General features: G+C 37.1%; 1 protein-coding gene across 11 annotated transcripts in view; it reads left to right on the top strand.

Annotated features, from left to right (window-relative positions):
* CEP112 (centrosomal protein 112) overlaps positions 1–23,037 on the top strand; it is a 555,671-nt gene that overhangs the window by 78,221 nt on the left and 454,413 nt on the right. For 8 of the 11 annotated variants that reach the window (XM_069076589.1, XM_069076592.1, XM_069076591.1 and 5 more), the window contains 2 exons: positions 17,160–17,207; positions 17,516–17,596. In XM_069076589.1, coding sequence (XP_068932690.1) covers positions 17,160–17,207; positions 17,516–17,596 — 129 coding nt within the window. Of the gene's footprint in view, positions 1–8,684; positions 8,797–17,159; positions 17,208–17,515; positions 17,597–23,037 lie in introns of all 11 variants that reach the window. The other 3 variants (XM_069076590.1, XM_069076587.1, XM_069076597.1) reach the window with 2 other exon arrangements.

The raw sequence follows: 23,037 nt of genomic DNA, 5'->3' as shown, positions 1-23,037 counted from the left end.
GTGTTTATAGTTATATATTTCCTATGTTTGTATGGGCAGCTATACTCTCATTTTTTTTTATACTGTGTAGTCATTTTATATGGTCTAGTGTCTTTCCTTTTCAAGTGTGTCTTGTAAACAACACTGTACTGGATTCTGGTTTCTAATGTAGTCTGCTATCTACTTCAGTTTTATCGGTGAGTTTATCCCATTGACATTCACAGTTATGATTATTAACTGTGTCTCTCCCTCCATCCTATTTTCTTCTGTTTCTTCTTCTCTTTTTTTAATCCTTTCCCTCCTAAAAAGTCTATTTTGCTCCTAAACATTGCCTCCCTTAATCTGCTATTGCTTATATCATCCTTCCTTTTATCCCCTTTCTTTCCTGTTTCCCTATTGGGTAAGTTACATTTCTATACACAATAGAGTGTGTATATATATTCTTCCCCCTTTGAACTAGTTCTGATGAGAGGGAGGTTTAAGTATTGCCCATTATCACCCATCCTCCATTTGCCACTCTATTATGAAAGCTCTTCCTCATGCAACCCTTTTATATGAGAAAATTGCCCTCATTCTACTTTTTCCTTCCTTCCCCCATCTCCTGATGCATCCATCTTTCTCAAACCTTCAAATTTTCTCTGGTCTTTTCATCAGGAATGCTTGAAAGTTCTCTGTTTCATTGAATGTTCATTTTTCTCCCTGAAATATTGTGCTCATTTTTGCTTGGTAGGTGATTCTTGGTCATAATCCTAGCTGCATATCTTTTTGGAATATTTTCTTCTAAGCTTTCCACTCCTTTAATGTGGTAACTGTGAAATCTTGAGTGATCCTGTCTGTGGCTTCATGATATTTGAATTGTTTCTTTCTGGTTGCTTGAAGTATTTCACCTGGGAACTCTGCAAGTACTAGTAATTTCTTTGCCTTAGAACTGTGACCAGGGCTCCTGTGCACTTGTGAGAGACCACCAGTATACCTCAACACCCTGGAACTGTGACCCACAACTGTGTATGAGCAATAGAGTTGCTAATCAGTTACATCTGTACCCAGTGTTAGAAAAGGCTCTCCTTTAATCTCTCTCTCTTTTTTAAAACACTTTATTAACTTCTGGTTTACATCATTCATTTTCACCAGATTTTGAGTTACAATTTTTTCCCCCCTTTTTCCCCTACCCACTGCCCCAAAATAGCAGTCCCACAGGATATCCCCTCCTCCAATCTGCTTTCGCCCATATTTTTTCCCATACCCCCTTTGACTTTTTCAGTAGGACATGGTAGATCTCTATTCCCAAGTACCTGTATATCTTATTTCCCAATTACATGTAAAATAGTATTAATAATAGTATTTATATATTTTTAAACATTTGATTTTAAAACTTTGAATTCCAGATTCACTCCCTTCCTTCCTTGTCACCCACCCTTACTGGGAAGATAAGCAATTCAGTATAGGTTGTACATGTGTAGCTATGCAAAACAATACCATATTAGATATATTGTAAAAGACTGACTATATTTCCCTCCCTCCTATCCCACCTCCCACTTGTACTATTCTCTACTTTGATCTTGTCCCTTTTCAAAAGTGGGTGCTTCTAACTTCCCTCCCCCTCTTCCATCATCTCCCCTCTCATCCCCTTCCCCCCTACTCTCCTGTAGGGTGAGATACCCTATTTAGTGTGTATGTCATTCCCTCCCTGAGCCAAATTCAATGAGAATAAGTTTGACCCATTCCCTTTTGCCTTCCTGTTCTTCCCTTCCACTGTAACCATTTTCCCTTGCCTATTCTATATGAGATAGTTTACCCCATTCTATCTCTTCCCATATCCTCTCATTATATTCCTCTGTCACCTCTTAATTTCACCTTTTAAGTATCATCCCTTCTTATTAAATTAGTCCTGTGCCCTCTGTCTATGTATAACTGTAAACATATATACACACATTCACATATGTATTCATATACCCTCCTTCAACTATTTTCATACTGAAAAGAGTTTCATCAGTTGCAATTATCATTTTTCCATGTAGGAATATAAATAGTTCAACTTTGATAAGTTCCTTATGATTTCTTTTCCCTGTTTACCTTCTCAAACTTCTCTTGCTTCTCGTATATGAATGTCAAATTTTCTATTCAACTCTGGTATTTTCATCAAGAATAATTGAAAGTCCTCTATTCCAGTGAATGACCATATTTTCCCCTGAAACATAATACTCAGTTTTGCTGGGTAGGTGATTCGTGGTTTTAATCCCAGCTCCTTTGTCCTCTGGAATATCATATTCCAAGCCCTTCGATCCCTCAGTGTAGAAGCTGCTAGATCCTGGGTTATCCTCATTGTGTTTCCACAATATTCAAATTGTTTCTTCCTGGCTGCTTGTAATATTTTCTCCTTGATCTGGGAATTCCAGAACCTGGCTATAATATTCCTAGGAGTTTTCTTTTTGGGACCTTTTTCAGGAGGTGATCAGTGGATTCTTTCAACCTCTGTTTTGCCCTCTGGTTCTAAAACATCAGGGAAATTTTCCTTGAGAATTTCTTGGAGGATGATTTCTAGGTTCTTTCTTTGACCATAGCTTTCAGGCAGTCCAATAATTTTTAAATTCTCTCTCCTGGATCTATTTTCCCAGGTCGGTGGTTTTTCCCATTAGATATTTCACATTGCCTTCTATTCTTTCATTTGTTTGGATGTGTTTAACAGTATCTGGATTTCTCATAAAGTCACTAGCTTCCATTTGCTCCATTCTAATTCTGAAGGAATGATTCTCTTCAGTCAGCTTTTGAGATTGTTTTTCCATCTTGCAAATTCAGCTTTTTAAGGCATTCTTCTCCTCATTGCCTTTTTAAGCCTGTTATGCTATTTTAGTTAGTCTATATTTTAAGGTGTTACTTTCTTCAGTCAGGCTGTTGACTCTCATTTCATAATTTTCTTGTATCGTTCTCATTTCTCTTCCCAATTTTTCCTCCACTTCTCTTATTTGCTTCTTAAGGTCTTCTATGGCCTGTAACCAGCTGGTATTTATCTTGGAAGCTTCTGGTGCAAGACTTCTGACTTCACTGTCTTCCTCCTGTTCCATGCTTTGATCCTTTTTGTCCCCAACATAGGAGTTCAATGTTGGATTCTTCTGTTTGCTTTGCTTCCTTTGCCCGGTCATGTAGCCACTCAGTCACTTGACCCCTGGGCTTTTTGCCACAGTAGGACTTTGCCACCAGACAGGGGAGCTTTCTTCCCAAGTGCTGGGGTTTTCTCAGCTGCCAGAGGTATTAGATGGGTGCCCTCTCTGAAGCCTCCACACTCTCTGGAAAGCTGGTCACACATCCCAGGAACTCCACCCTAGACTGCAATCCAGATCCAAGCAGGTTAAAGCCAGAGTGAATACTCCTCAGACTAGGTGCTTGGTCCCCCTACACTCTGTAGGCCAGGAGCTGAAGCTGCCATGTGGGGGCACCTGCAGGGCTGGGGCTCCTTAGCGGCTTCTCACCCCAGCGGAAGAGGCCAATGCACTCCCAACTACTGGACCCCAAAGTCCACACTGCTGGACCCCAAAGTCCACACTGCACTGACCTCTCACTTTGTCCTTAGCATCTATGTGTTGATAATTCTGGAAACTGCCACAGCTGCTGGTGATCTAAAGTCCCTCCAGCTGGTGGTTCATCAGGCCAGCTCTGGGTCTAAAACCTCAGTGTGGGGCTGGCATTGGCTCCCAGAGTGCTGTGCTGGCTGATTCCTGCCTGTCTGCCAGGCTGTCCTCAGTGGGAGGTTAGCTTCTTTGTGTCGTTTTGTGGGTTTTGTAGCTCCAAAGTTTGTTCAGAGTCCCCTTTTACATGAATTGGAGGTGGTTGGAGCTGTAGCCACTCGGAGGTCTTGTTTCTACTCCGCCATCTTGACTCTGCCCCTCCTGTTATCTCTTTTTGACTAGTTTTCTGACCCATTACTGTCTCTGGGCTAAACGTTCCAGAAACTGCATGCGGTGAAACCTGGACAGGCTTCTACCATAGTGTCATAGTCTTATCCTGCTGACCTCTTTAATTTTTTTCGGTTAGAAAAATTTCTTACCCTGATTTTTTGTTGTTTGTTCTCCTCCAAAGTTTGACTTGGAATGTTGCTTTAAGTTTGTCAAGAGGGAGAATGTTGGGAGACTTCAACTGGGTGGTTGCCTCTCATCTGCCATCTTGGCTCTCCCCCTGTACCAAAATAATTTTGATGATTATTGCTTTGTAGTATGGATTAAGATTTAGTACTTCTAGGCTCTCTCTCCGTCTCTTTCTCTCTCTTTAAACCATTTTTAAAATTTCCCCTGAGATTCTTGACTTTTTGTTCTTTAAGATGAATTTCATTGTTTTTTCCTAACTGTAAGTTAATCCTTGGGTAGTTTGATTGGTATGCCTTTCCTGGGGGCCCCTTATTCTGACTTTTGAGTCTCTGCTCAGTATTGCCATTTCATGAGGTGTCTCTGCCATGTTCACTTCACTCCTTGCTAAGTTTTTGGACTTCTCCACTACTTTCCCAGCAACATTGCAATTTCCCTTCCTTTTCCAGTTCCTCTTTGTTTTTCCTATTACAATGTTGAGAGAATGTACTAATTTGTTTTTTTGCATTTGCATCCTCAGTCCTTGGCACAGTGTTTGGCACACAATAAATATTTGTTAATATTTATTAAAATTATTATTTAATATTAATATAAAGTAAAATGTTCAATCATCTGTCAGTGCCACAAAGTTCAGTATTAGAAATTTTGTTCTCATTTTTATTATATTGGCATTGCTCTAACCATGAGCACTTAATATTTTTCTCTTATTGTTTTAGTTTTCTCCTTCAGTAAAGTATGTTTTGTAGTTCATTCACAAATATTTTATACATTCTATAGTTATTTTGAATGTAGTAGAATTTTTATTTCTCTTAATTCTGGATTTTGTTTGTAACATGCAGAAAAAGCTTTCTTTCTGTGTTTTTATTTTATATCCTACTATTTAGCTGAAGTTATTGTTTAATTTTAATTAATTTTAGGATTATTTAAATAGATCATATTATCATCTGTATTTTTCCTTTCTTTATCCTCTGGTTTCTTTTTCTTGTCTTATTGCTGTATGTAGCATTTCTAGCACTATGTTAAGTATTACTGGTGATAATAGGTGAGGAATGGGGAGGGGGGGAATGGAGGGAACAAACATTTTTAAGTGCCCACTATTTGGCATGCACTATACTAAATGATTTATCAATATTCTCTCCTATGATAATGAACTTCCTTGCTTTATTCTTAATCTAATTGGAAAGGTCTCTAATTTTTCCTGAAACACTTATTCTTTGTAACATACATTGAGAAATCCTCATGTTCACTGTATGGCTCTTCCTTACCTTCTGGGAAATTCTTAACTATTGTTTGTAGGCTCAGATAGTCTGTGCCTTGGAGTCATATATAGTGTAGCAGAAGAATATAAATACTAAAAAGATGGGTCTTTGTTTTAGTGTCATTAAATGACCTGTGTAATTTTCCAAAGCCAATCTAATCCTCTGTCCTCCTTTCATTAAAATCTGGATTCATTTGAAATTTCTGCCCAACATATGCAAGCTGAAAAATCAGCTCAGTAGGTTGTAACCTCCTCCAGCTGCACAGGTATGTGAGTCTGGAAAACAGGCGTTTTTTTTATCTACTTGGTCTTTCCTATGTGGATAATCATTTAGAGCTCTTTTATTTGATTACTAATTTCACTTTAGGAGGTTCTGCAGCATTCAGGACCTTAGTGCAATTAGCATGATATTGTCTCTATTATGATTAATAATGTATAAATTCTCTTAAAAGTGTTATTGTATTCCTAGTCATTTTTTTTTTTTTTTGAGCAATCTGGGTTAAGTAACTTGCTCAAGGTTACACAGCCAGTTATTTCTGGGTGTGGTGCTGAGTGTCTGAGCCAGGGATTCGATCTCCAGGTCATCCCAACACTGGAGCCGGTGCTCTTACTAGCTGATCCACCTGGCTGCCCCTAAGCAATTGGGGTTAAGTAACTTGCTCAAGGTTATACGGCCAGGTGTTTCTGGGATTCCTAGTCATTTTTTTTGGTAATCATGAATTTTCTTAATCAATAGATGGATGCTAATAGTGGAACCGCTATCAAATGAGAGTCCATGAAATTTTTTTTATGTTCATAAAGATTAGGAAAAACTGATATAGAAAGAATAGTACAGATAGCAAACTGTAATTCTGATCTTACTTCCACCACTTAATAAGTATGTGATTCATAGGCAAGTCACTTAACTTGCTGGGCCTTTGTTTTTTCATCTGTAAAAGGAGAATTCACCTATTTTTTGGACTGTGTAACTCCAATTTCTGTTAACCTTTTCCTCTATCTTTGAGCCCCAATATGATCTCCACCCCTCTGCCTCTCAGTAGATAAACTGGATGATATCATTTATATCAGAGGTTCTTAGCCTTTTTTGTCTTATAGAACTCTTTGTTCATATTATATTGTTATAGAACTCAAGTTCAAATCTATGTACTTACCAGAATAATATATTTAAATGCATAAAAAATGTAGGATTATAGAGCAAGCCAGTTATACTGAAATACAATTATCAAAATATGAAACAAACCTTTTTATAGATAACAGCTTAAGAATTCTTAGTTAAGAGGGTAAAGGGATTTAGAGGTCATCTAGTCAAACCCTCTCATTTTGGAGATTAGGAAAATGACCAGAGAAAAATCTGTGTATAATAGTCATACATTTTTACTGGTTGTAGCTCCAAGGCAATATTCATAGCACCAATGGCGACTATGAATATGCCAGCATAGTTCTGAATCACAAAATATAACAGACTCATCATATAGAAAACAGAAGCAAAACATTTATTCAGACACCAGAAAGCCAAATCCCAACACCATAAAACCAAATTCATCATAACAACAAAGAAATCTATACACAAAAACACTACAGAGATCAACACCATCCCAAAGCCTTCCCACAAACATTCAGAAGCCTGGTTGTCTCCTTGTCCGTGTCCTCTGGCTCCCACTACAGTTACTGCTATGACTCCCAGCTTCCTCTGGGTTCTGCTCTACCCTTCCTGCTCTACCCATTCAGCAAACTCCTCCCACCACAGGATCCATGTGATTGCATTTGACCTATTAAGAAGCAGAGAAGATCTTCAAATTTCCATTACTATTAAGTCAGTCTTTTCCTTTCTCTTTTGTTTTCTGTACAAGAGTAGATCCTTTGCCTAGTTATCACAGAACTCACTTTCTTCTTTTATCTTTGATTTCATTCCTACCTCCAACCCCCACCCTCACCACCACATTCATTTTTTCAAATAGTATTCTCCATTGACAAATTTCTCTCTCTCATCTATTGACTTTTCCCACTGCCTACAGACATACGTACCTCAATTTTTTTTTAACTTTGTCATGCTATCCCCTTAAGGTATTATTTTATACATCCTACCTTTTCTTTTTGTCTATAAGATTCTATGGTGATTCAAAAAAAATCTTTATTACTAACATGCTTTTTATTATTGCTAGTTACTCCAGTTCCTAGTGCTTAATAAAAATACTATCTTTTGTTTTTATATCACTTACATTTCCTAATGTAGCTCTTTTCCTTTCCCATCATAATTATCCCTTATAATAAAGAACTTTTAAAGAGGAAGATAATTCAAGATAATTAACTAATAAGTCAGAAAAGCATAATGTTATAAATTGTGTTCTCCTTCTATAGATTTCCACATAGGTAAAGAAGTACAGGAGAGGTACCTTCACATGCCTCTTTTTGGTGGTTAAGTTTGGTCTTTATAATTTTACTACATTCAATTTTAATTGTTATGTTATAGTTATTTTCAATTGCATTGTTATAATTTTGTGTGGTTTCTACTTCCAGTTTTTCTGGAGGAAGGTAGGAGGAGCTGGAGTGGGAGAAGAGAAGATTTGAACTAAATAAGAAAAGGAAATCATATAGGTCATGTAGAAGGGTTTAGAATTTTGAAATAAGCTAGAATAAAATTTAAGTAAGAGAAATTTGGCAAAATTTGAAGGACAACAATCTCCAGGCCTGGATGCTGCCTTACTTTCCATTTCCTTTTTTCAAAGAAAAGCTGTATCAAAGACAATTTAGAAACATTAAAGAAGATTAAGGATAAGGGAGAAAACAACTAGCATTTATATAGCATTTTAAGGTTTGTAAAAGCATTTTATGTATATTAACTCATTTGATCCCTATAACAACCCTGTAAGGTAGGTGCTGTTATTATATTCATTTTACAGATGGGAAATTGAGGCACAGAAAGTTGAAGGGAGTTTCTTAGGGTCACCAACTAGAGAGTGGCTGAGGCAGACTTTGAATTCACATCTTGAAACTGAGCCCTACACTCTTTCACTATACCACCTAACTGCCTCTACAAGTTTACCAAAAAAAGTAAACTTAAAAGGATAAAGATAAGATAGTTGCCAAATATAAGTATAGGAAAACCTTTCTACTTCCCAGGTATTGAGGGAAAATGAAAGCATACCTTTAAGGAAGAGATGTGAGGCTTCAATGAGAAACAAAGGTATCAAAGATTGATGAAGGGAGACACCCTTTTTAGGACAATGGAAAATGGAAGAGTGCAACCTAAAAGGGAATTAGAAGCAATAATGACACCTGTAAATTTTGAGATTAAAAATAGATTTGAGGCTTTTCCTGAAGAAGAGAGAGCTGGGTACTCTGATGATGAAGACATATCTTATCCTCCAAAGATGCAACAGTGAAGTTACAAAGAAGCTATCAACAAAGAGATCATCCTGTAATGGTCAGAGGAAGAAGAAAAGAATAGCAGCAGCAACAGTAGTTGCTGATTTCTTGCTTTGGGTTAGTGATTGTGTTTTGTAGATCTCATAACAGTTTTGAAAGTATATTTCTTTTCAGGTCATGTGTCAAAGGCATAACATAGCCTATCCCAAGGCATCAAATTAATAAGTTAATCACTTCTGTTTATTTGTATGAGCACAAATGCTACTTTCAGAAGGAACCTAAAAATATTGCCAACTATTATGATATCTTGGTTAAGAAAATGAAAACTATAAGGCCAGAGTTGAATGTTTTCCTCACCCTTTTCCATTGAAGGAAAGGGATGAAGAAGAGAAATATTAATTTGGGATGTGAACACATAGCTAACAAAGTGGTGTCTGAGAATGTGGTTCCTTTTAAAAAATGGAGTACATTTAAGAAAGATTGATGAGAATGTATTTAAAAAGTACAAATCTAATCAAAAGGGGAGACAGCAGATTGCATCTGTATTATTACCTTTCTTCCCTGCCCCACCTTTCCTCAACTTAGATACTATGTATAGTTACCACAAAGAAGGAAGAATAGTAACTGAGACATCCAGACATTCATAAGAGACCAAATCCATGAAAGCAGTTAACAGCCAAAAGTTTAGACAACAAAAAGAACTAGAGGTTTGTAGTGCCAGTGCAATATTTACAGCACCAATCCTGACTATAAATAATCCCATATAGTGCTCCATTGCAAAATATAACAAACTCTCCAGATAGAGGACAGAATTGAAGCATTTATTTAGACACCAGAAAACTGAATCCGAAAACCAGTAAGCTGATTTCATCAAAGTAGTAAAGAAGCTAATAAACCATAACAACACAGAGAGCCACAACATCCTTTAGACTTCCCACAAACCAATATAAGATCAATATTTACTCACAAACCTCTCTATCTCCTTGTCTGAGCTCCTTGCTCTCTCACCCTCTCTCTAGCTCTGACTCCCAGCTTCCTGTGGCTGTGCTCTACCTTTCAGCAAACTCCTCCCACCATAGGCTCCATGTGGCTACATCCAGCCTATTAGGGGGGCAGAGTTTATCTTTAAGGAAGGGAAGTTTTCTGTTGGCTCTGCTCCACCCTTCAGCAAACTCCTCCCATCAGGGGCTCCATGTGATTACATTCAGCTTATTAGGGGGCAGAGTTTCAAAGTAGGGAAGGTCTTCAAATTCCTTGTAGGCCTATTAAGGTGTAGGGAAGTTCTTAATTCCCATTCCCATTACAAGGTTCTACTCCAAGGAAGCAATTTTGACTTTCCAAGTGTTACTGAGATCTTAGATGATGAAACCCATGACTGGACCATGGCTCTGGAAAGGTATATTTTTTTCAGAAGTAACAGGATAGATAAAAATGGGTATAGTCTAGGATTATATTAAGAAGGAATATACATGTGAGAATGTGATAGAGAGTATTTGGATGAAGATCAAAAAGAGGCAGAAACATTGGAATATATCAGAGACCAACTAGCCTAAAGGAGGAAAAAGATGAGAAATTTTGGAAATTGGTCACAAGTATGGATGACCTAGAGGCATAATAGAGTAGGAATGGATAAAGTAAAGAGATTTCCACTTTTCCAGAACTCTGTTGGAACTCTCCCTCTGCTAAAATCAGAATAGCTAATAACTTCTTGATGTACATGGAAATTCCTTTTTCTTTTCTCATCTTATATTTAAGTTTAAAATAAGAAAAGAAAAAAATGAGGTTTATGGAAGAAAATAATGATTTAGAGCATTTTTTTGTGTGATTACATATAGATTTGATATCTTCATTGAAAAAACTTCCTGTTCATATCCTTTGACCATTTTTCAATTGGGGAATAATGGATATCCTTATAAATCTGACAAAGTTCTTTATATATTTGATATATGAGACCTTTATCTGAGAAATTGTCTATGACCTTGTTGATCTTGATGAATTCAAGTCTCGAAGAACTACATCCTCAAATCCCAAAAGAACCAGTGTGATTGCTGATCCACTGTCATTCATTTTTAAAAGATCAGAAAAATCTTATCCTTGTTTTCCAAAAAGTGACTTTGCCTGTGAAATTCTAGAATGACTTGCAAACCTCTAGAAAGAGAATCAGTGATTTCAGAGAGATGGTATTACTTCATGGGGAACAAGTCATACTATGCTAACCACATTTCTTTTTTTTTTTTGATTAGATTACTTAGCTAGTTGAAGGAATGAAATGTTGTGGATATAGTTTATATAGATTCTCACAAAAATTTTTGAAGTAGTATATTAAACTCTTCTTGTGGTATATATGGAGAGATATAGATTATATATTAATACATTTAGATGGGTTCAGTTTTGGTTAGATGATTGACCTTAGAGTCATTGTTACTTATTTCATGTCGGCATGGCAGGATGCCTCCAGGGCAATCTGTGTTTGACTTTGTGATTTTCACATTTTTTTATTATGATTTTCATGAAGAAAGAAATGGTATGTTTAATAAATATATAGCTGGTCCTGAGTTAGTCAATAGATAATAAACATTTATTACCACCTACTATGTACTAGGCACTGTACTAAGCACTGGAGATACAAATACAAGTAAAAACAAAATAATCTCTGCCCTGAAAAGCAGGGTATGTGTGTGGAGGCCAAAAGCAATATAGCTTGTGGGAAATAGGGAGAAAAACTCTGCTGAGCCCTGTCTTTAGATAAAGGCCTTGACCTCATATCAGAGGGATAAGTCACACAGTAGATGACAATGTCAGGATCCAAAATGAACTTGACAGGCTAGAGTATTAGGGGCGGCTAGGTGGCACAGTGAATAGAGCACCGGACTTGGAGTTCAAATCTGGCCTCAGATACTTGAAACACTAGGCGTGTGACTTTGGGCAAGTCACTTAACCCTAAATGCCCTCCAAAAAAACTAAAACAAAAGACAGGCTAGAGTATTGGGCAGAATATAATAAGATATCCTTCAAGAGAAATAAATGTTAATTTTTCACTTGGGTACAAAAAAATAAACTTCACAAGTATTATATAATGGAGGCATGATGAGAAATCAGTAATTCTGTTCCAAAAAACTTCTGGCAGTTTTTAATAGACTGCAAGTTCAATATGAGTTATCACTGTGACATAGTAGCCAAAAAAGCATTGAGGGGCAGAATTTCCATAAATATGGGGGTTGATAGTTCCTCTGTACTTTTCTCAGTTCTAGTATCAAAAGAAAAACATATATAAGCTGGAGAGTATCTAGCAAAGGACATCGAGGATGGTGAAAGGCCTTAATTTCTTGACTTGAAAATCCATGACTACTTATATACTAGTTAGTAAGCATTTATTAAGTGCCTGCTATGTAACAGGTGCTATGCTACGTGCTAGGGATACAAAGAAAGTAAAATTCCATCGTTGCTCTTTGGGAGCTCACAGGTTGTTGGGAGACAATGTACAAATAACTAAGCATAATCAAGCACTGGAATAATCTGGAATAATCAACAGAGGAAAGGCGCTAGAGTTAAGGGAGATTTGAAAAGATTTTCTCTAGAAGGTGAGATTTTAGCTGGGACTTGAAGGAAACCAGGAAGCAGAAACAAGGAGGGAGAACAACTGAGAGAGCCAGTAAAAATGCCTGAAGTGGGAGATAGTGTGTCTTGTTCAAAGAACAGCAAGAAGACCAGTGACACTGCATCACAAAATATATGGAGAGGAGGGAGGGTGTAAGGTTTAAGAAGGCTGAAAAGATAGGGGAGAGTTGAGAAAGGCAGGCTGTGAAAGGCTTAAATATCAAGCAAGATTTTGTGTTTGATCTCAGAGGTGATAGGGAGACACTGGAGTTCATTGAGTAGGGGAGGTGACATGCTCAGACCTGTTATATAAGATCACTTTGACAGCTTAAATAGAATAGACTAGAGTAGGGGAAAATTTATGCCAGGGAGACCAACCAAAAGGCTATTGGAATAGTTTGAGTGTGAGGTTATAAGACTTTGCACCATGGTGGTGGCAGTGTCAGAGAAGAGAAGGGGGCACATTAGAGAGATGTTACAAAGTTAAAATTAATAGGTCTTGGGTGCAGATTGGATAAGGGATGCGAGTGAGAGTGAGTAAAGAGTTGAGGATGACACCTAAGTTTTGAGCCTGGGTGTCTAGGAGGAATGAAAAAATACTGAGTTCAATTTTGTAGTTAATTGAGTTTGAGATGTTTTTGGGAATTTGGTGATTTAGGACTGAAACTCAGAGGATAGATTGGGGCTGGTTTTATAGATTTTTATAAAGATGATAGTTAAATTCATGGAAGCTGATGAAGTTACCAGAAGAAGGTTGAAGGAAAAGAGAAGAGAGTATAAGGAAGAACCTTGGGGATCACCCACAGTTAGGGGTCATATTGTGAATAATGAGCCAGAAAAGAATACTGCTATATCAAACAGGAATAAAAACCAGAAAAGAGTTCTCTCTGTTTCTGTTTCTCTCTCTCCTTCACACACACACACACACACACACACACACACACACACACACACACACACACACACACACACACACACACACACACACACACGAGAGAGTATCCAGGAATATAGGTTCATTAGTTGGTTTTTGATATTGTTGATCACTCTATCTCAAATCATCTCTTGCCAAACCTCAACTTTCTTGATATAGTCCTCTGCTCTTAACTTCAGGCTGCTGAACTGGCTTGAAAGTGTCACAGTCATGTTTAATGGTTATTCTATAAATTCCTTTTAATAAGCTTCAAATCACTGAAACAAGGTGGTGCTTTTATTCCTCCATAACCAATATTCTATCCCACTCCCCTTGTAAGTTCTTTCTTTTCTTCCCTCCTTAATTCACTACCCACAAACTCTTCCAGCTGAAGAGTTTAGCTTTTATCTTAATGAAAAAATTTAGGCCATGAAGCATGAATTAGATATTCTTCTCCTATTTCCCTCATCTAAAAACTCCTTGACATTATCTTCCACTCTCTTCCTTTCTCCCAGTCTCTGACAGAGGTAGCTCTTATTGCCAAGACCAATACATTGACATGTGGCTTGATCCTGTCCCCTCCTGTCTTCTTTGATCTCAATTATCCTCTTGTTATCAAATCTTCAACTTTTCCCAACCTACTGGTACCTTCCCTATAGCCTTCATAGATGTTCAAGTCTTCTGAATCCTTAAAAGAAAAGCCCAAAAAGTCCTTCACTAGGCTCTACCATCCCTATAAGTTATCATTCTATATCTCTCTTCCCTTTCTTAGCAAAACTCCTTTAAAAAGCTGTCTAGTCTCACTGCCTTCACTTCCTCTCCTTTTACACAATATTTACAGCACCGATGGTGACTGTAAATTTGCCAGCATAGTACTTAATTACAAAATATAACAGACTCCATATAGAAAATGGAAGCAAAACATTTTTTCAGACACCAGAAAACTGAATCCTAAAACCAGAAAGCTGATTCCATCATAGTACCAATGAAGTTAATACACCATAATACAGCATGGAGCCACACCGTCCTTTAGCCTTCCCACAAACCAACACTCACAAACCTAGCTGTCACAACAGGGGGCAAACACAAGCCTAGCTATCTCTCTGGGTACATCTGCTCTCTCCCAGCTGCTCTGACGCCCAGCTTCCTATGGGCTCTGCTCTACCCTTCAGCAAACAACCCCCACCACAGGCTCCAGGTGATCATATTCAGCCTATTAGGGGGCAGGGAAGATCCTTAAATCAGGAAAGATCTTCAAATTCCATTAGGCTTATTAAGGGGCAGGGAAGATCTTCAAATTCCCATTGTCATTATAGTCTCCCATATTACCAATGTAATGGACAAGTGGACCAGAATAATTTGACACAGAATGAGTCTATGCTAGATAATTTTTGGAAAGGGCTTTTTTTTTTTTTAAACTGTGATAATCATTAAAAGCAAGTATTGAAATAAGGGTTAGAAAACAGAACTTTGAATTGCTTTATCACAATGTTAAAGTTGCATTTTAAAAATCACAAACATATTTGATAACATAGTTCTCGCTAGGACATTATAACACAAATATCTTTAGTAAGAACAAAAAAGCTTTATGCTATTAGTAAATAAAAGGAAATAAAATACTTAAAATATTGTTTAATTTTTATCTAATTTGTTTAACTTTGGTCTTTTTCATATGTACATCATAAAATGTTCATTGTAGATTGGTTACAGGAGTGCATGTACATAATTTACAAATAAATGAACTTTTGGGGGTATGTTCTCCACAATTTTACTTATCACGTACACAGTTTTAAAAAATAGAAACTAATGATTTAGCAGAAATGAAAGTAACCAATTTACAAAGGGACTTTCCTGGTCATGTGAATAGAAGAAAATGAATATTATTAATTTTTTATTTTTAAGATTCTTGTTATTTTTAAAGACATCTTGATGTCTTGAATTGCAGAGAATCTTGAAATAACCATTTGAATCTATTTAGTGTTATTCATTTCCTATGAAGAATTAAATTTTTGGGGTGGTGTTACCTAATTTACCATAAGTCATACCTGTGGATTCTATAATAAATAGTATTTATATTCTTTAGAAAGAGAAACTGAAGCATCAAAAGATTCAGTTCATTTGAGTATTCATTCAGTCTTAAACTTCACTATATTTCATGTTTTCCTTATTAACTTAAAAAAATTATTAATTAATTTATTTTTGGTTTTCAACATTTACTTCCTTAAGTTTTAAATTTTCTCCTCATCCCTCCCCCCTTTTCCCCAAGACAACATGCAATGTGATATGTCTCTATACATATATTCCTATTAAACAAATTTTGACAATAGTCATGTTGCATAGAAGAATTATAACAAATGGGAAAGGCCATGAGAAAGAAAAACCAAAACAAAACAAAAAGGGAAATAGTCTACTTCACTCTGCATTCTGACTTCATAGTTCTTTCCCTGGATGTGGATGGCATTTACCATCACGAGTCCTTTGGAATTGTTTTAGGTTCTTGCATTTCTTAGAAGGATTAAGTCTATCAAAATCAGTCATTGCTCACTGTGGCTGTTTCTGTGAACAATGTTCTCTTAGTTCTACTCACTTCACTCAGTATCAGTTCATATAAGTCTTTCTAGGATTTTCTGAAGTCTCCTTGTTCATCATTTCTTATAGCACAATAGTATTCCATTACATTCATGTACCACAGCTTGTTTAGCCATTCCCCAATTGATGGGCATCCCTTCAATTTCCAGTTCTTGGCCACCACAAAAAGAACTGCTATAAATATTTTTGTAGACATGGGTCCTTTTCCCATTTTTATGATCTCTTTGGGATACAGTCCTAGAAGCTATATTGCTGGGTCAAAGGGTATGCTCAATTTTATAGCCCTTTGGGCATGGTTCCAAATTTCTCTCCAGAATGGTTGGATCATCTCACAGCTCCACCAACAATGAATTAGTGTTTGGACTTTCCCACATCCTCCCCAACATTTATCATTTTCCTGTTTTGTCATATTTACCAATCTGATAAGTGTGATATGGTACCTCAGAGTTGTTTTGCTTTGCATCTCTCTTGTTAATAATGATTTAGAGCATTTTTTCATGTGAGTATACATAGCTTTAGTTTCTTCCCCTGAAAACTGCCTCTTAATATTCTTTGATCATTTATCAGTTGGGGAATGATATCTATTCTTGTGAATTTGACTCAGTTCTCTATATATTTTAGAAATGAGACCTTTATCAGAGACACTGGTTGTGAAAATTCTTTCCCAATTTTCTGCTTCCCTCCTAATCTTGGTTGCATTGGCCTTGTGCAAAACCTTTTCAATTAATGTAATCAAAATTATCCATTTTGCATTTCATAATATTCTCTATTGTTTGGTCATGAATTCCTCCAGTCTCCATAAATCTGACAGATAAACTATTTCTTGCTCCTCTAATTTGTTTAAAGTATCAGCCTTTATACCTAAATTGTGTGCTCATTTGGACTTAATTTTGGTATATGGTATCAGATGTTGGTCTATGCCCAGTTTCTGCCATACTGTTTTCCAGTTTTCCCAGCAGTTTTTGTCAAATATTGAGTTCTTATTTCAGAAGGCTATGGTCTTTTGGTTTATCAAACAGTATATTGTTATAATCATTAACTACTGTGTCATGTGTACCTAACCTATTCCATTGATTTACACTTCTATTTTGTAGCCAATACTAAGTGGTTTTGATTATTCCTGCTTTATAATACAATTTAAGATATGGTATGGCTAGACCACTTTCCCTAGCATTTCTTTTCATTAATTCCCTTGATATTCTGGACATTTTGTTCTTCTGCTTATTAACTTTTTTGAGTGTTACAGACTTATCATGTAAGAAGTTTAAATATTAAAGAACATAAATGGTATTTTCATTTCACAATTCATTTTTGCATTCTAAGAAATGATTATTTAAAACTTCATACATAATAAAATCTAACTTTAATTTTCTGATTTCAGATAGAAAATCCAAGGTATCTACGAGAGAAGCCCATTCCAATGTCTTTGGTAGGTGTTGAATGTCTTGGTTTTTCTTCAGAGACAAATATTTTTGTTAAAAAGTATATGTTAATAAGTGGTTTTAGTCTGTCTAATGAAAATGAATTCTCCTGTTAATCAGTTAAACATGATTCAGATAATTCTTGTTTGTCTTGTTGACATTATTCAAGCATTTTTACATCTACCAATGAAGATCTCATCTTGTTCAATTACAAATTAAAAACAGTAGAATGCAAATATTCATAAATATATTGCTTAAGTATATATGAGGCCTTAAAATTTTTTTTAAGTTTACTAAACTAATCTTTCTTTTTCAGCAGATGACTGCCAAACCAAATCTGGGGAAAGCCAGCAGTCTCCGAGATGAACAACTACTCTTTCTAATGCATGAAAAAGAGGTAGGATTGAGATATTTCTAAAATACCTAATAGGAAGTATAACTTGAGTATTTGATCCAATATTAGTAGTAGTAGTAGTAGTAGTAGTAGTAGTAGTAGTAGTAGTAGTTAGACAAAATTGTGAGGTGGCTTGTTTATAATTGATGTTTTTTTCCTTTTCACATCCCTTTTCTGTCTTGTGATATTAATTTTTCTTTCTTATACCTTCACTTTTCCCTCCCACACATCCTCCCCTGAAGTCTTAGTGCTGAGTCTCACTGTCTAAAGTCTGGTAATATGGTGTAATTTGGTGGACTACCTTTCTCAGGGAGTCTGCCTCAGACCTATCACTCTACTTTCCCCCGTATCAGAACCTACCTGTTGTGTATTTTATACCTATTAATTTGCTGTTGCCTAAATGATTAAACTGATAAGCTAATACATTTAATAATTAATAAGGATATAATATGTTGCTTCTCTTTAGAGGTTTAAAAGGGGATGCTTAGAGGTATGTTGACTTACTGACAGCAGTGGCACTTCTGTAGGAAGTAAAGGGGGAAATTTTTGGATGAGATAAGCTTTCTCAGGACCTCTCAAAGCTGCTATGTAGGCAAGTGCTGACTATGTCTATCTTCCAATTATGTTAACTCTATTAGATTTTATGGTAGCAGTTTTCATGAAGTGTATTACACAGTTTTTGTATTATTAGGTATATGGCAGTGATTATATGACAAATTTGGAAATACTGACCTGGATTTAGCTCATGTAGGAATGAAGATTGTGATCCAATCTTGACAAAACTTTGTCACAGACACAGATACACAGATACTGACACAGAGAGACACACAAATTCCTCATAGAGAAAGTAGAAAAAGGAAGAATTTTGCCTAACAGAGCAGACCATATTTTGTATCCCATCTAGCCATTATCCACACTGAGCATCTTGCTATCTACTCTATCCCCTCAGTATAGTCAATTTGACTATACTCCCATTATTCCTGGAAAGGGGGTATCACATAAATGACCCATGAATCAATTTTTTGTCTCTCTTACCCTAGACACTCCCTTCTCTGGCTACCACTTACTGTGTGTGTATGTGTTCTCTTATTGTAATGTAAGCTCCCAGTGCTTGGGGCAGTTCCTGGCAAGTAGCAAGCACTTAATAAATGCCTTCATTTATTTATTTGGAGATTTAACCCCCTCTCCTGGGGAAGAAGAAGATGATCATAAGAGGTACACTAGTCAGAATAATCTTCTCCATTTTAGGAGAATATAGGGTAGAAGACTTGAAAGGAGCTAATTTTTTTTTTTTGTTTTGGGTAACAGGATGACATTCAAATAATATCGTATTTATATTCATATTCTCTCTCTCTCTCTCTCTCTCTCTCTCTCTCTCTCTCTCTCTGTCTCTCTCTCTCCCCCCATCCCTCTCTCTCTCTGCTTCTCTCTCTGCCTCTGTCTCTCTCTCTGTGCCTCTGTCTGTCTCTGTCTCTCTCTGTCTCTCTCCCTCCTTTCTGTTGACCAAATAATTTTAATTAGACGCTTCATGCAGAATAAAAAACAGATGCTCAACTAAAGCTTGACGATATGAAGAAAAAAGTGAAATATTCCTTGTCCTGAATTATATTCTAATGAGGGAGACAAGACATACCTAGAAAGTGTCCTAAAAGTCTTAGTGGAGTTTAAAGTTTTAAACACACACACACACAACATATATATATATATATTGTTGTGTGTGTGTGTGTATATAAGAAATGGATGGAACCCTAGTTTTGAGAAGGGGGCACTATCAGGTTGGGGCTTAGGAAACACTTCCTATAGAATGTGGTGCTTGATCTAAGTCTAGAAGGAACTAGGAGTTCTAAGAGGCAGAAGTAACACTGGGAGCACCTTCTAGTCCTGGGGATTAGCTAGTGCAGATAGGAGCTATGGTGTCTTCTATGAACCAATAGTAAGGAGGCAATATGACTAGAGCACAGACAAGAAGAATAGGAAGGGATCCATTGTAAATGACTAACAGGAATTTCTCTTTGATCATAGAGATGATAGGAAACTACTAGAGTTTATTCAGGGGGTATGTGTATTATAAAATCTGTACTTTAGGAATATCAATTTGGAAGATGGATTGGAGTGGGAGAGATTTCAGGCAGGAAGACCAAATAGTAGGATAGTAGTCCAAGTAATATGATAAGGACCTGAACTAAAGTGGCAGCTATATGGATAGAGAAAGGGGGAGGGGACAGAAGTGAGATGTAGTGGAGATAGAAAGGATAGATTTGGCAGTTGATTGGCTATAGGGGGTAAGGGAGAGTAATGAGTTCCAAAATAGGTAAGGATGATGGTGCCCTCCACAGAAGCATGGTTTGAGGGGGCAGGGTGGAGAAGAGATCCCAAATCATAGATTTAGAACTGATTTAAATGTCAATGTCCAGCCTCCTTTTATAGATGAAGAAGCTTAGGCTCCCAGACTAAGGGATTTGGGCAGGCTCACATCAGCAGCTGGTGTCTGAGCCAGGATTTGAACCCAGGTCTTCCAGACTTCAGGTTCACTGCTCTATCTATTATGCCTTTTTGTCATTCTGGGGTAAGACTGGAACTCAGGAGAGGGACTTGGCCTGATACTCAGGTCTGGGAATCATCTGAAGAGATAATAATTGAGCCAATTGAACTTTATAAGGTCACTAAATGGGAGAGTAAATAAAGAGATTAAGGACCAGGACAGAGCCTTAGGGGAAATACTGTTAGTGTGAATCACAATTGATGGTCCACCAACCTTGGGGCCTGAAAAGGACTGGTCTAACAGGTTAGAGTAGAAAGGGGAGAGATCACAAATCCAGAGAGGAGATAATATAGGGTGATCAAGAATGTTACCTGCTACAAAGGGATTGAGAAAGAAGAGGGCTAAGATAAAACAATGAAATCTGAGAGATCATTGATAACTTTGGAGAGAGCTATTAAAATTGAGTGATATTGGTAGCCAGATAAGAAATGATGAGGGGTGTGGTTTCACAGAAAACATAGGAAAAACTAGATAAACAGATACAAAGTAAAGTAAGAAGAACCAGAAGATCATTGTGTGTAGAGGACCACAGGCCAGTGGGACTCTGACCCTGATGGCTGAACAAGCCCTCTGTAGCAGCAAGCACCCCAAGCGTGTCCTCAGGGTTTGCTGCTACCACAGGTTCTTGGATCTGCTTTGATAAAGGAAAGCAACTCAAAATGGGTTAACAAGCTTACTTTAATCAGTCAGACGTATATCATTTACCTAGTTCAGGGGAAAAAGATCAGCACCCCGAACTTCAGAACATACAGACAGAATTATCAAGACAGAAACAGATCAAATAGACAGTTTCCAAACTGTCCAACCATTACATCCATACCCAGTCAACATCTGGGTTTCCACATCTGGGTTTTTCAAAGCCAGGGGACTCTCAACAACGGCTTCCCAGAATTCAGATCAAAGCACAGAACACTTCTCAAAGTGAGTCCCAAAACAAAGCTACACATCAGGGCTTATATAGCCTTCTCCTGGCTCAGAGAATGTAACAACCTTTTGGACCCACTGGCCAATCAAAAAGTATCTACTGAAAAACAAGCCTCCCACCCCAGGCTCCAGGTGCACGTTAGCTTAGGGGCAGGGAAGATCTCCAAAATTTACACTCTCATTACACCCTCTCAGGTGTTTGGCCTGCTGATGGGCCTGGATCAAACACACAGGTGTAAGAATTAGGTCCTCAAGATAAGCCTGGCATTTATCCGCCTGGGAACAGAGAAGTGTGCAATGTCCTCAGGGGAAAACAATTAGGGACAAGGATTATGGCTCTATAAAGCTTGTGCCTGGAAGAATAAACATTGGCTCTCTACTTTCACCATTCCAGGAGTCCCGCCTCTTTTTATGCACCCACTAGCAACCTCTGGGTATGTGATTCTTTCTCAGCCCTGCTTGGGGATGGCAGGGCTCCCACACTTTCTCAGTCCTGCTGCGAGACAGCAGGGCTCCCCACAATTGTGCACAATGTTGTAATGATGATCAACTGTGAAATACTTGGCCACTCTCATGATGAAAAAATGGTATCCACTACCAGAGAGATAATTAATGAACTCTGAGTGCAAAGTGAAATATAATTTCCATTCTTTTCCTTCCTTCCTTCCTTCCTTCCTTCCTTCCTTCCTTCCTTCCTTCCTTCCTTCCTTCCTTCCTTCCTTGACTTCTCTACAGTATCTGATTCCATAGACAGTTTTTATGACATTGTTCAACTAATCAGGCAACTGGAATTTATTGAGTACCTATCGTGCCCAGCACTATGCTAAGTACCACGGATACAAAGAAGGGCAATATATAGTCCCTGTCCTCTCACAGAGCTCACAGTCCAACAAAGAAGAAAATACACAAACAATGACATAAAAATAAGATTTATCAAGTTTATCCTATCAAATAGGATAAACTGGAAATACTATCGTTAGGATGGCAGTAAGATGACAGGGCACTGGGAAAGGCTTCTTACAGAAGATGGGACTTAACTAAGATTTGAAAGAAGTCTGATTCTCTTTCTGTCTCTTCACTTTCTCCTTTGCTGAGTCATCATCCCTGTCCCGTTGTTTTTGCATACTCCATCATTTGGGGCCCTCTTCTCTTCTAAATACTAGAGATTTCATCTATTCCTATGGATTCAATTATCACCTCTGGAGATTCCTCCCAGATCTGTAAATCCAAAGTTCTACTTCCCAGTAAACATCTGCACCTAGATATTTCAAAGGTATCACAAATTTAATATATCTGAAACAGAACTCATCATTTTCATCAAAAAACCTACCTCACCATAGAAAATTAAGTAATATAAAAAAATTTTACAGCAAGTTTCTATGATAAAGACTTCATTTCTCAAATATATAGGCAACTGAGTCAAATTTATAAAAATCAGCCATTTCCCAATTGATAAATGGTCAAAGGATATGAAAAGGCAATTAAAAAAACCGTCAAAGCTATCTATATTCATATGAAAAGATGTTCTATATCAGAGAAATGCAAATTAAAATAACTCTGAGGTATCACCTCACACCTATCAGAAATGACAAATTCTGGAGGGAATGAAGGAGAAAATAGATATGCTAACAAAATGGTGGAATTCTGAACTGGTCCAACCACTACGCAGAATAATATTAAACTATAGAGCTATAAAACTATATACCCTTTGACTCAGCAATACCACTACAAGGTCTGTACCTCAAAGAAATCAAAGAAAAAAGAAAAGAACCAATATATACAAAACTATTTATAGAAGATCTTTCTGTGATAGCAAAGAATTAAAAATCAAGGGGACACTCATCAATTGGAAAATGGCTGAACAGCTGTGGCATGTGATTGTGATGGAGTTCTTTCTTTATTTTTCTTTCTTTCTTTCTCTTTCTTTCTTTTTCCTTCCTTCCTTCCTTCCTTCCTTCCTTCCTTCCTTCCTTCCTTC

Source organism: Petaurus breviceps, unplaced genomic scaffold (assembly GCF_028583685.1).
Source record: "Petaurus breviceps papuanus isolate PSGF00001 unplaced genomic scaffold, PetGlider_PUasm1.0 90925, whole genome shotgun sequence".
NCBI lineage: Eukaryota > Metazoa > Chordata > Mammalia > Diprotodontia > Petauridae > Petaurus > Petaurus breviceps.
This window is presented reverse-complemented; position numbering and strand designations above follow the sequence as displayed.